The sequence below is a fragment of the Phoenix dactylifera genome, chromosome 6, assembly GCF_051530095.1.
Source record: "Phoenix dactylifera cultivar Ajwa chromosome 6, Ajwa_hap1_PhDact_Kaust_v1.1, whole genome shotgun sequence".
Taxonomy (NCBI): Eukaryota; Viridiplantae; Streptophyta; class Magnoliopsida; order Arecales; family Arecaceae; genus Phoenix; species Phoenix dactylifera.
Window position 1 is genome coordinate 37045977 of NC_143195.1, and position 13008 is coordinate 37058984.

A 13008-nucleotide genomic window follows, 5' to 3' on the forward strand; every position below is an offset into this window, starting at 1 on the left:
ATAAAACTTGCCAGGACGTTCTAAAGCACCCATATACATGTGCATGTGTGTGTATATATATATACATGGACTTCTAAAGCACCCATATTGCACGCATAACAACACAGATACAAGTGCCTCATATAATTAAGGGAAGTATTAACAGAAGTTGTTAAAAAGATGCAACATCCTGAACAAAGACATCTTAAATGGTATTCATCATATTGGCTGCCAATAAAAAGGACAAGAAAATTTTGAATTAGACATTCATCACTGTCCTCTGCTGCTTAATTTACAAACAGCACCGCATGAGCAAGCTATGGTGACCGCCGGTGTTCTGGATGTGGTTTGAGATGATAACCTCCATTTCAGGAACATCCTGTGGACTGGAAGGAAAAAATTGACGCATCAGTTCAGCCTGTGATGCACGACAGCAACTATAGCGATGTCAACCCAGGAGCTAAAGCAGATTTTTCTCTTACCCGTTCAAATATCAGATCAGTTAGAAATTCACAAAGCTACACTTCTTGTTGAGCAGAACCTTGTATGATGGATGTAAGTGATGGGTGTACCCTGGCTCTTTTCAAGGAACGAGCTTCGCTTTTCCCTTGGGAGTGTTCCTCACCCAACGGCCACCTTGGACGCAAGTCAAACTGTATCATGGCAAACAGGCAATTAGGTGCTGTGGCTACTAAACAAAACAAGATTATAAAAGCAAATGTAAGAAATAATTTGCAGTTTTTTTTAAAAAAAAGAAAGGGAACTAATTTGCATGTTTCGAAATGGCAAATCAAAGACTGGGATAGGTAGCATTCACCAACCTGTTCTCAGACAACTAAGAATTATGATCTGCTATACTTTTACAAAACAAAAAGGTATTTCTGCAAACATAGCTTTGCCATGTATAGCATCAGAATCAGCTAGTTGCTGCCTGTACTAGCAATGATTTAGACTGAAATATCTTTTTGCACCCTCTATTGTGCATAACTCTAAATCAATCATGCTTCCATAAGTCCACCAAATAAAATCTTTCTGCTCGTGTCCTTGAGTAGAACTACCCTGGTTGCACATTTCCGAACAAAACTGTTTCAAATCCGTTCTCCTATTCATGTCTCAAAAACTTTTTAAGGAAATGTTTTAGAAAAAAGTAATTCTTAGAAAACAATATCCCTTTGAAGACATTATTTTCTATGGAATAGGACGTTGCATGACAGGAAAATATATATATATAGCACCTACATAGCATATATATCATATCTGTGACCTGTTTGATATCTTGTCTTCTGGAAACACCTAGACAAAAAAAATTTTATGTTTTGTTTTGCCTCCCACTTTACTCCCATAAAGGATTCGTCAAGACAGATTTGGAATCACCAGTGTTAAGTGGCCAGTCTAGCATGAAAAATAATTATCAAGAAAGATGTACATGAAGGATGGCACTAAATGCCTGATCATATCCAAAAAGAGTTGATACGAACCATAGAATCTTCAGGCTCATCAGCACGAGGGGGAGGATCAAATCTTCCACATAGGAAGTGCTCAATCCCGGTCCAAGCAACCATTACACCTATTACAGTGACCAACATATAACAATTACAATAATAATGTATGCTTAAAGCATGGATCAAAAAATTCTTAATAAATAGAAAATTCATTTCTCATGCCAACACTCAAGTAGCTCATGGACTAGTTAACCATTACTACTTCACCAAAGAAAGCAGAAACATAACATTTGCAATGAAGGACCACTACAATTATGATGAAAATGATAATTAACAATGGCATATATGCAGACAGCTAGTATTTTTTTCGAAATCATTGCCGATATTCATTGTCATCACATCAAACTAACCAAAGTTTGAGGAAAACTTCAGAAGACATCTAAAACTAGACAAAGCCATAATGATCCATAAAAATGAACATCACAATAAGGCATTGCAATATGCTCTTTGTACTTCTACTTCCCAGTATTAATAACCTTTTTGTTGCAGGTTTACATATAGGACAGCAAAATTTTGTCAAATTCGATTAATTCAGTTTGCCCCAGAAAAAGCTGAGCGCAGACAGTAGCCAACTTATCCAGAAACCTGGTCTACATAAAAAAATTTGTCTGACTTAGAATTGGGTCCAAGTTTATAAATCCAAACAATCAGAGTAATTATTGTAAACAAGGAAGCAGACCAAACCTGGACTTGGACCCACTGTCTTTTTGACTCTAAAATCTCGATTAAAAACCCCACATAAGTAGTGCCCATAGTTTTAATTCCCACTTTCCCAAAATCTGGGAGCAAGATCACCCACTCCCTAGTCTCTCCCCTCTCCCATTTAGGGTTTTCATTTCCCCCTGCTACACCTTCACTCTATGGTCCAACAGCCTCCCTCAGCAAGCCCCATCAACAGCCAACCACCACTTGGCTTATCTCGCCAGCCCACCACCTGGCCTGCGGCACACCCTTCATTGGCTGACCAGCAAGTATTCTCTTCCCTCTCTCCCCCAGCCCTATGCTAAGACCCCACCCCCCAACCCCCCTGGGTGCGGCCCCCAACCCTACTGCTCGCTTGTGCTCCCTCCAACCATTGACCCCACTTGACCATCCTGCTCTCTCCCCTTAAAAAATCCCGAACTCTATAGCATCCGCCACCCCCATGGACAACCACTAAATTTCATTCATACCGGCTCAGATCTGGGATGGCCCAAATTGAAAACAAGTTCAGTTTCAAAAACTCGGTGTCATCCAAGATCCAGGTCTGGATTAAGTCCAAGTCAAGCAAAAAACTGTGACTATAGGCCCTCATCGAACCCAAACTGATTTTTTGTCTCCCCTAATTTAGTAATGGAACATGCTAGTGGCAAGTAGTCTCATGACAATGTACTTTGAAAAGCAATGCTAACCTATTCTTGTTGGTCAAAATAAAATAATACACATGGAGAATGGACAAGCCTATCCCCATCTTTGATCCTGATTTTCTAGAAGTTTAAATCCACATGTAGATTAAGTTTAGATCCACTTGTAGATTGAAATGAAAACCACTAAGCTCAAAACCTATTTTTGGCAATACTGAAAACAGGTCCTCATGTTCTTACCAACAAAAATGAAAAATGAGAAAGTAAACTAAGATGACTTTGAATCACAGTCCATGTAAGCCCATGGACACAGGAACTTCATCTAAGATCCCACGTCTTAATTAAGTTGGGCCAAGCAGAAGTGGACCTTCATACACAAAGCAAATTGGGCTTGGACATTTGAGACCAATATGGGCCTAGGTGGGCCTTGGAAGTAGTTTGCAAAAGTTGACCAGCTTGAGAAAAGCCAAACCAATGTGCACTGTTAAAGTTCGTGCTCTAAGAGCAACTAAAGAAATTAATTTAGGTGCTAGAAGGTGATCGCCTATGACTGCCTAGATACTCAGCTATCTTATTTTAAGCTTCAGTTACATGAATTGGAAGCAAGTGCTGGAGAGCACTTCCAGAGATATCCAAAAGCAGATGTGGCACTCTGGGTAGAAATTTCTGACTGCTAAGGTTTAAACTACCCTTAGCAGAATGAATATGCACCCTGAAAAATGTAGAATTCAATCTAAACAGTATCATAAACAAGATCTACAAATATCTCTTACAATTGTCACTACAAAGGCTTGGAGGAGAGCATACAAGTTGAAGCAAATGAATATGCACCCTGAAAGATGCAGAATTCAATCTAAACAGTATCATAAACAAGATCTACAAATATGTCTTACGACTCTTACCATTATCAGTACAAAGGCTAGGAGGAGGGCATGCAAGTTGAAGCCCATTCTTCTCAACGACATGGTTCAGACGAGTTCTAACATACTGATTTGATGCAACACCTCCTGAAACTACCTACAAAATAAGAGACAGACAACAATATTATCAAACATCAATCTCCTTGGGCTGCAAAAGAACCGAGCTACGCTTTGACTATTCAGATTTGACTTCATCATCTCAAGAGGAGAGGTGTTCAAACTAGGTTCAAGCCTGAGGAAAAGTCAGTTTTGTGTTTTAAGGTTTGTCTCATAGGCCACTAAAATGAGCTGGTTCACATGAGTCAAAGCATATGCTAACTTTTGGAAGCTGTTTGAGCCCAACTTGTTTATTGGGTGAACCTTAAAATGCAGCTTCGTTTTTTTTTTAATAACTTCATGAGCTAGAATGAACCATTTAAAAAGTGGACTTTGTGCTTTCCATGATTAGTCTGGTTTCTTTCGAGCCTCATAAGTTCAAAAAGAAACAAAGAATCACAATTTACATTACCAAACATTTAATAGAAGGTTCAATCTTCATTGCCCATTCAATTGCTCGTTCACACCTCTCTTCCAAATGCAATACAGCAACTCGCTACAGAAAATTTCGATAGAAGCAACATTCCGAAGCATTCAGGAAAAAATCAAAATACTTAAAAAGCCGGTATACTAGTTCAACTAAATACAAAATTTAATGCATAACCTGAAAAGATGCAGCAATATCTGCTCGTAACCTTCTTTCCTGGCTACTTGTAGAAGAAATGGAATTATTTTCTATAGATCTGCAGATAGCATGCATCACTCTCAGTAGTGGAAGGCCAATGGAGTTTAAATGACCAGATATTATCAACAGTAAACAAAATAAAAAGAAACAATTTTGATCATTGGCACCTTAAATTAGTAAGCCATGAGAAGTAAGATAGCTTATGTATTGTAGGTGAGAATGTAAAGAAATTTCATATTTCTAGGAGTAAATGCACAAACATATTCACATTTTAACATGACACCACGAGTGCAGATGTGCAATCTAAAGAGGACATCATTGAATAAAACATTCACAAGTTGCAGGGCAGTTGGATATAATGAGGTTTATGAATTGCTGAGTTTGTCATAAACAGCCGTTAAACAATATGCAGCAACAGTTTCTGTATTTGCTCAACTAAGTTGTACTCCCATGCTGAGCAACATAAAGAATGAAATGGCAATTTGTTCACAGCTCTAATTTGTTCATAGTGGCATTTGTAGCATAAATACAATATAGAAACAACATGACAAAGATTAAATGATTGGATTAATGGACTCATTCGACATGCAATGTGAAGATAAAAAGTAATAAAATCCTTACAGATTTTCCGATTTTTCAGTAATTGCTGAGTTGTTCCACAAACAGAAGTTAAACAATATGCAGCAAGTGTCTTTTTTTTTGCCTCATTAAGTTGTACTTCCATGCTGAGCAACTTTAAGAATGAAATGGCAATTTGTTCACCGCTCTAATTTGTACATAGTGGCATTTGTAGCACAAAAACAAAGGTAAAAACAACATGACAAAGAATAAATGATTGGATTAAACATGGACTCATTCAATGTGTATGATGCAAAGGTATGAAAATACAAAGTAATAAATTCCTTACAGATTTTTGGATTCGATGGCCATTCTAACTTGAGTCTTTAGACCAGCATATGAGAAATTGCAGTCCTTATGCTGTCTCATAGGAATCTGGGGGAGAAAATAATGAGTGATAAAAATACTGTGACTAATGCAGGACAACACGAGGCAAATGGTTGCTTCACATGCAGATAACATTACCAGTAGCAAACCAAGAGCTCCAGCAAGAGACTTACTGAGAACTTGATAGAGTTTGCATCACCTTCCCGAGCAAGTTCTTCAAGAGCTGGGCCACCACCTTTTCTCATATCAAGGCCAAGCCATCTTGCTGTCTTGTCATATGCTTCACCAATTGCATCATCTATTGTTGTCCCAAGTTGAACATAATGACCAAGTCCGTGGGCAAGAATAAGGAGATTGTGTCCACCTGAGTGTGAAAAAATACACTAGCAAATAGTCGCAAGCATTTGTTTCTATTAGATTAGAAAGAACAAATAGATACTCCAAGTGGATTTAGATGAAGTTCACATCCATGTCAAGGAAAATATGAACCCAACAATTTAGACTCCCATTTGCACCAAAATATGCATGTTATGCTCTGATTTACAGAAACACAGAACTGATAAGGAACATATCAGCCATAACACTACAGTATTCAAGCTAACTTGATACTCATACTCAAGTTAGAATGAACAAGGATTTGATATCTAAGGTTCGAAGAAGCACTTTGACATCATTGGACTACACATGAACTATGGAAAGATACATCACTTAATCCATACAGAATCCACTTGGTGATGAAAGACAAAACACAAAGAACAGAAACAATTCTTAATAAGATATTTTCTTATCTATCCCCCAAAAGAGGTAAGAAAAATAATGTGAAAGCAATGAAATGAGTGTGAAATGACTGATCTCAGAATACAACAACCACCATTAGATATTCAAGATATCATGTGTGGATCTCTGTAAGAAAATATGTAAAAGATAAAGAAAAAAAATTAAAAACAGTGAAAGGAGAAAGGGGGATGGGAGAACATGGACTTGACCCTAGTCCATTCACCCTTTTCTCTTTCTATTATGATTGCATAACTGCCATACAGTGGTCAAATGACTGATAACCCTAATAGTGAGTGCTTGCTTAAATGCCAAGCTTATTGCATGGTTGGCCCAGTTACATGACAAATGCAAATATATAGGCCTAACAAGCAACAATCTCCCATATAAAGCAGCACAGTAAATCTTACTTGATTAACCATCTAACTTTCAACAAGTAACATTACAAGATATTAAGAGGAGAAAATATGTGAGCAGATGCAAATACTCAAATACTCCTACATGATCTTACAAAACTGGAATTCTTTCAGAGAATAATAAAGCATTAACAGCCGATAGTGTACATGCAGATAGAAATAGATTACCTGAAATAAGAAGAGCCAAAAAAGGAAACTGCAGGTCTTTCTCAACCAGCCTAGAAACAAGCAAAGCACAATGGACAATCAGAAAAGGCAAAGTTTGTATGCACATGAAACAACGTCTATTTGCTTGCTATTCGCCATTATGCCATCTCTTTGGTTTAGCTTTGTCTTTTATAGTTATTTATCTTTTATTTTGAAATTTCATAGTAAATGGAATCAGATTATAACATCAAGGAATGGAAGTTCAATGGATATTATTATCAACTCTAGGCACCAGATGGATAGAAAAATTTGGGTTCCAGGTCTTTCCTATGCAAGATCAGGGTGCTATACTTCTAATTAATGAAATGTATGACATTGCAAACATTAATATGTCATAGAAATAATAAGTGAGCTTTCTGCAGTCAGATCGAGTCAAATTTATAAACTATTGTACTTCACCTAAAGCATGAAGCTCGAATTTTTATCATCTGTGATTTTAATGTTCTTGTACCCTCAAAATCAGGACTTATTTATTGCTAAGTGAAAGTTAAACAAATCGACGCTACCACAAATATTGCCAGAAAGAAACATATGCACATGTATATATGAAAGTGTTGACTTGAGTACCTAGCAACCAGAGCATGTGCTTCCATATGATGTATACCGATGATAGGCAAACTAAAATTTCCAGCTATTCTTCGAGCCTTGCATACACCAACTACATTGCAATTAAAAAGAGAGAGAAAATCACTATATTGATTGTTCGACTATACCAACATATCCAGCACTACATAAGTGACTTAAAATATTTCATACTATGGATATATTGAGATCTTCATATACATAAAAAAAAAAAAGAGAAACCTTCTATTAAAATCTCCCAACTCCGATATCAACATTAAGGGGACAAATGATAATTAATGGTAACAAATATATAGTTTTTTAAGGAACTTCACATAATATAGCCAAAAACTACAAAATTGTCATTAATGATACTAATAACCCAAGATATTACTTTAGGGAAATCTAATAAGGGGGCTTTAGAATCATATAACACTGGACTACCATTAAGAGAGGACTTTAAGCAACTGAATGCATGCATATGACCATTTCTATGGTGGTCAGGGACATGTTACTCCACAGCACAGGTGGTACTAGAAAAGATACAGTTAAAAAGAGCTAATGGAAAGTCATGCATAAGCTAGAGAGTAGAGCCAAAAAGGGACTGATTTTGAAAACATTGTGTTAAGAATATTTGAGAGGGAGCTGATGTTGGTGTAGATGTCCCAATTATCTCTAAAACAATACCAGGCATTCTTTCATTGTGGTCACCACAATACTCACCAACAGTAAAGTGGCTTAAGATTTTGCACCTTCCTTCTTCTTCTTCTACAAAACTTATAGTACCATTATACCAACTACCAACAAAGAACCATCCTAATAAATAACCAGCATAATTTAGTCGAGCAATACTCAAACTATAGTTGTTCAAGGAGCTCTTGTAGAACCAACATAATTTAAGACCATGTCAATGCATGCAAAAAAATCCTCAAGTAGTAAGCATCAAAGCTTTATGCTTAATATTATCACAATACAGACCACCTCAACTACAACATGGCCAGGCTTCTATAAGTAATCCTTTGTTTCGCAAAATCGTTATGAGGATCCAATACAAATATTTCCATCTTTATTTATCATATAAATCCTTCTATTATTCTGTCATGTCTACAGGTTAGCAATTTGTTTTCAGGAAAGTATATATATATATATATAGGATTTCCACATAACTATAGGCACCAAACAATCTCATTATTCCTAACTTAATAACCATAACCATCTAGCATTATTCCAATTACTTTGGCTCAGCTATCATTCCTGTTTTTTCAAATTGGTATCAACCACAGCTAAGAAATAACTAAGGAATACCCTTTTCACTAGAATTTGCAGCTTGACCAACACCATAGTGAAAGGAAAATTATCATATCCTATAATAGAATTGAATATTAAGAGGATGGGGGTGGTGGAAGGGAAATGGATAAGGAGGAGGATGTAATCTAGTTAGCTTTTTCTTTATTTTTAATCATGTGGTGCACTTGAAATTTGGGCCTAGATGGTCCATAGTGTTTCTACAATTGATAAGATTCAGGTTTAAATCCTAGCTCAAGCTCCCATCTATCTGCACACGTAATAATTTCAAAATTTTGTGATCCAAAGAGGTATTCATGTCTGACTGAAAGGTTAAAATATAATAAACAACCCGATATAACTGGATTAACATGATCAGAATTCAAATGAGCTTGTTCCAAAAGGGCATCTAAATAAAGGATGAAAAAAGAATGTAGAACAGAATCATATATCAATTCTAAGAATCTGCCGATAAAGCCTCTTGGTTATTTATGAACAAAATGTTGGTCAATGATATTCAACCACTCTATCCAATCATTTCTGGTGTAATCCTACTCTTCATTATATTATTTTGCTCATATCTCAAATGAAATTTGTTATGGCATATGGCTTCTCATCTTGTCATATCAACAACCAGACAACTAGAAAATTAATGTAGAGAAAAGCATAAAAAGGTATTGGTGGTAACCACGTTGTGCATACCCCGCAGACAAAGACTTAAACCTGGTCCAATTGTAACAGCAACTGCAGAAAGATTCTTTTCTGTTAAATTTGCATTATCAAGTGTCTGTTGTACAACCTAGAAAATGAAGCTTACATCATAACCACTTAACTGTACATGCAAAGATATGAGGACATGGTATCACCTATAGAAACCAACTAAATCTCAAACCTGGTCGATTACTAGAGAATGTGCTTCTTCAGCCATTTTAGGAGCAACACCTCCATAACGTGACAGCAAATCTGCCTTGATAGGTACAAGTGCAAAAAAAAAAATTAAATTTTCAATTTCAACTAATAGCTTCAATGTATTGTATGAACATGTCATTCATGCTGAATATCAACTGCAGGAAAGCAATGATCTTTCGCTCATATAAGAAGAATTGTGTAACCAAAGTTTGTTGAGACACATCGAGTAAAATACAGGGACATGGAGATGCACTTGATAAATAAGTGATGCTGATAGTGTCTCTATATCAGATGAAAAAGAAACTTTATTGTTAAACAAACCAAGGCCAGTTATGCAGAAAACAAGCTTCATATTATCTCCTTCAGGGAAGTTAAGGCATACTTCTTAGAACATCATACAACACACACACACACACATACAACAGACTGTGATCACTCAGAAAATAAATCTCTTACCACAAGGTTATAGGCCCTATTCCAATTGGACCTTTTTTTGCACTTCCTTCTTCACCATTATTTCATATTAAAGGCTCCATATACCGTCAATGCGATCCTTTTATATCCCTCATCTAAAACTTCTATCCAAGTCAGTTTAGGTTTTCAACTTTGAACATAACCATGGTGGAAATGCCAAGAAGGATATGATATCAGTTGCATTGACAGAAATAGTCTTCAATACTTATATGCACACTTCATAGAGGTACTAAGAGTTGAGTTACTTTGCTCTGATGAAATTGTCCTTTTACTGAAGGACATATTTCCTCGAATTGTAGGGAAAACCTTTGATCAGCCACAAGATTATCACCCCAACTTCATGCAATTTTCTAACCAAGAAAGAGTCTGGCACTATAATCATTTCATTAAGGGTCATCAACTTCTTCACTTTTTTGCTACTTATTCCTGGTCGAGGCTACATCCTCGATCAACTTATCCAATTTAAAAGGTCTCGCCCACCTAATATAATCTGATGAAGATGGAAAGAAATAAAAAATTTCTGGAATGTAACCCTAACTCTTAGTATCTCGATGCAATGAAAGGTCACAAAAATAGTGACCTGGTATCCTGACATATAAGAAGAGAGAGAGAAAAGAGTAAGAGACGTACCAACCAACTAAAAATGTAACCTTTTCCTTGTGAAAAATTCAGATGAGCATTCCCCAAAAAGCAATAAAAAAACAAATTCCAACCAAAGCCAATCATTAAAATCCATTAATTTCATCGATATATATCCTATCAGAAACTGCTAGGTATAAACCCTTACCTGCGAAGACACAACTTGACTAAGAATTTCTCCATTGCCTCTGACCTGAAAAAGAAAAGGACATTCGAAACAAGAATCTGATCAAGAAAACTCGCTGATGCAAACCCTATCGCAATGTTATAGCAAAGAGAAAGCGGAGAAACCAAAAGGAGATAAGAGGACTTACAACAGCCGCGGCAGTATCATCGCAGCTGGTTTCGATGCCAAGAATCACAACATCCTCTCGAGCGAAGCTCCGCTCCAAGTCCGAGGATTTCTGAGCAAGGATGCCAGAAGCTGAGGGTATAGCAGAAAGGTGTTTGAAAGAGGGCTTCAGAGAGAGGGGGGAGAAGGAGGTGGGGGGTTGGCGAGGTCCTGTGAAGCCGCGAGTCAAAGCCCTAGTTCCCGAAGGTAGGAGTGAAGTTTTTAGAAGGAAAGCAGAGCGGGAAAGCCAGAGAGGCGACGCGAGCGTAGAGGATGCCATGTCCTCCAAGTGACCCGGGTCGAGGGGATGAGGTTGAGGTCCCTCCGCTTAATCAGGAAGAAGAGTGGTGGGGACATCGCGGCCCACGTTGGTGAAGACTCGATGTCAAGACGAACCGATATATATCGCGGCACCAAAATCATTATTACCGTACCAAATGGGGGAGAATATCAGACATCTTAACCTCAGCTTGAACCCTATCAGCCTATCATCAAGATGAATGGCTACAGTAAAAACCAAGGTGGTATTTTGCTCGAAGCGATAAAGATTGACAGTTAAACTAATTAAGGTTGCAGTTAGAGCATGATCGATGCGTTCATAGCTGCATGCTAGTTGCACGGAACGATTACCATGTTGTCAACATATAGCCGGCCATTACAACACAGATAAGGCACAGTGCATATTTTATCCTATATAAGGGATAACTCGAGGATCATTAGGTAAACCCATTTTAAGACTCTTCTCAACAAATTTTCTCTCTTCTATGTTGTTGCTCTAGTATTTTGACTTAAGCATCGAAGGTCTCTCGCCGGAAACTTTCAGGTTGGACTCGGTGGTAACCAGTTCTTATTCACCTCGGTCTTCTTCGATCTTACTTCTCTTCGGTTCTCACCAACCTCGGCTCGGAATTTAGCGACAACATGTACAATTTACATGCTTCCTATAAGAATATCTTGATTAGTTTCCATGAGTAACTTCCATCATGTATATATACACTAATCTCGAGTCTTGTCTTCACGCTCTAATTCGGACAAGCATAGAATGCATGAAAAGCACTAATCAAAATATGTCTTACCTACTTCACCATAACCTTTTTAGCTTCTTATTGTTTCCAAGGCCTTTGCACCTTAATCTGATTATATTGATATCATCATCAGCTATCTCGTCTACTTTGGGTCTATGATTTTGTGCTAATTCAAGCTATATTACCCATCGACTTGATGCTTGACCCTGTGGGCAACTTGGTGGAGAAGAGGATGGTGGCTGCATGAGATCTATTGAGTTATCAATAAAAATTTAGATTGCATGCGATGATGGAGCTACCAAGTATCCAGTAATTCTCTCCAATAATAGAATCATCTTGTTGGTGGTTTTATGTTTTGGCATGGTTGTGGAGTTTTTAGTAATTTATTATTCTCATGTTCAAATATGGACTATATTGTAATTTCATATTTAAATCATGATGACCAGTTTCATTAACATCAACATGACCATTTTTGTCACTAATTGTCCACTTCCTGAGTTGCTCAATAAATATCAATTATATGAGTTTAAATTCCATGTCATACTTTATAGGGCATGATTTGTTAAATATTTCGGTGGAAATAGAAATAATGCTAACAGATTCTCCTGATAATTAGGATGTCAGGAAGAAAGCAGTTTTTGAAATCCATAGGGGAGAATTAGATTCTTCAAGCTACAATACTGAAGAGCATATTCTAAAGAGATGAAAAAAGTATGGAATATTTTTACGATTTCCATTCAAGATCTAGCAAGGTGATATATTAAAATTTTTCAAACAAAATTTATATGAGAGTAAGTTTTAGTTCTAGACTTCCAAAAAAAATCTAGACAAATGCAATACTGATCTAGAAATGAAGATTTGAAGTAAAGGAAGCTTGATCAGATGGAAACCATATTGAGTTGAGAAATTAGTTAATTTCGAGTAGGAGTTTAATTAGATAGATGTTGTATTAAGTCCTGGAGAGATAATGATCAAAGA

General features: G+C 36.9%; 1 protein-coding gene across 2 annotated transcripts; it reads right to left on the bottom strand.

The window, feature by feature from the left end:
- Nucleotides 1-87: 87 nt before the first annotated feature.
- GCP1 (glycoprotease 1) lies at nt 88-11373 on the bottom strand. Of its 2 annotated transcripts, XM_008786881.6 has the most exons (14): nt 10989-11373; nt 10823-10867; nt 9545-9619; nt 9355-9451; nt 7375-7465; nt 6769-6818; nt 5584-5774; nt 5373-5458; nt 4445-4523; nt 4253-4336; nt 3727-3841; nt 1458-1546; nt 462-632; nt 88-365 (listed from the first exon to the last, which is right to left on the bottom strand). In XM_008786881.6, exons 1-13 carry the CDS (start codon nt 11283-11285, stop codon nt 498-500), a joined length of 1434 nt encoding a protein of 477 aa, XP_008785103.3. In that variant the 5' UTR covers nt 11286-11373; the 3' UTR covers nt 88-365; nt 462-497. The 2 variants fall into 2 exon arrangements, with proteins under 2 accessions (XP_008785103.3, XP_088580148.2); XM_088724022.2 differs by lacking the exons at nt 88-365; nt 1458-1546 and having other exon boundaries at nt 504-632.
- Between the last annotated feature and the right edge of the window lie 1635 nt (nt 11374-13008).

Bases quoted from the DNA above. Each gene is read 5' to 3' on its own strand.
- GCP1 (XM_008786881.6), bottom strand. From the start codon at position 11,285: ATGGCATCCTCTACGCTCGCGTCGCCTCTCTGGCTTTCCCGCTCTGCT. The intron at 6,819-7,374 runs GTACTCAAGTCA...GCTTGTTTCTAG, and splicing joins GCACATGCTCTGGTTGCTAG to GCTGGTTGAGAAAGACCTGC. The intron at 1,547-3,726 runs GTAAGAGTCGTA...TCACTGTAATAG, and splicing joins TAGCCTTTGTACTGATAATG to GTGTAATGGTTGCTTGGACC.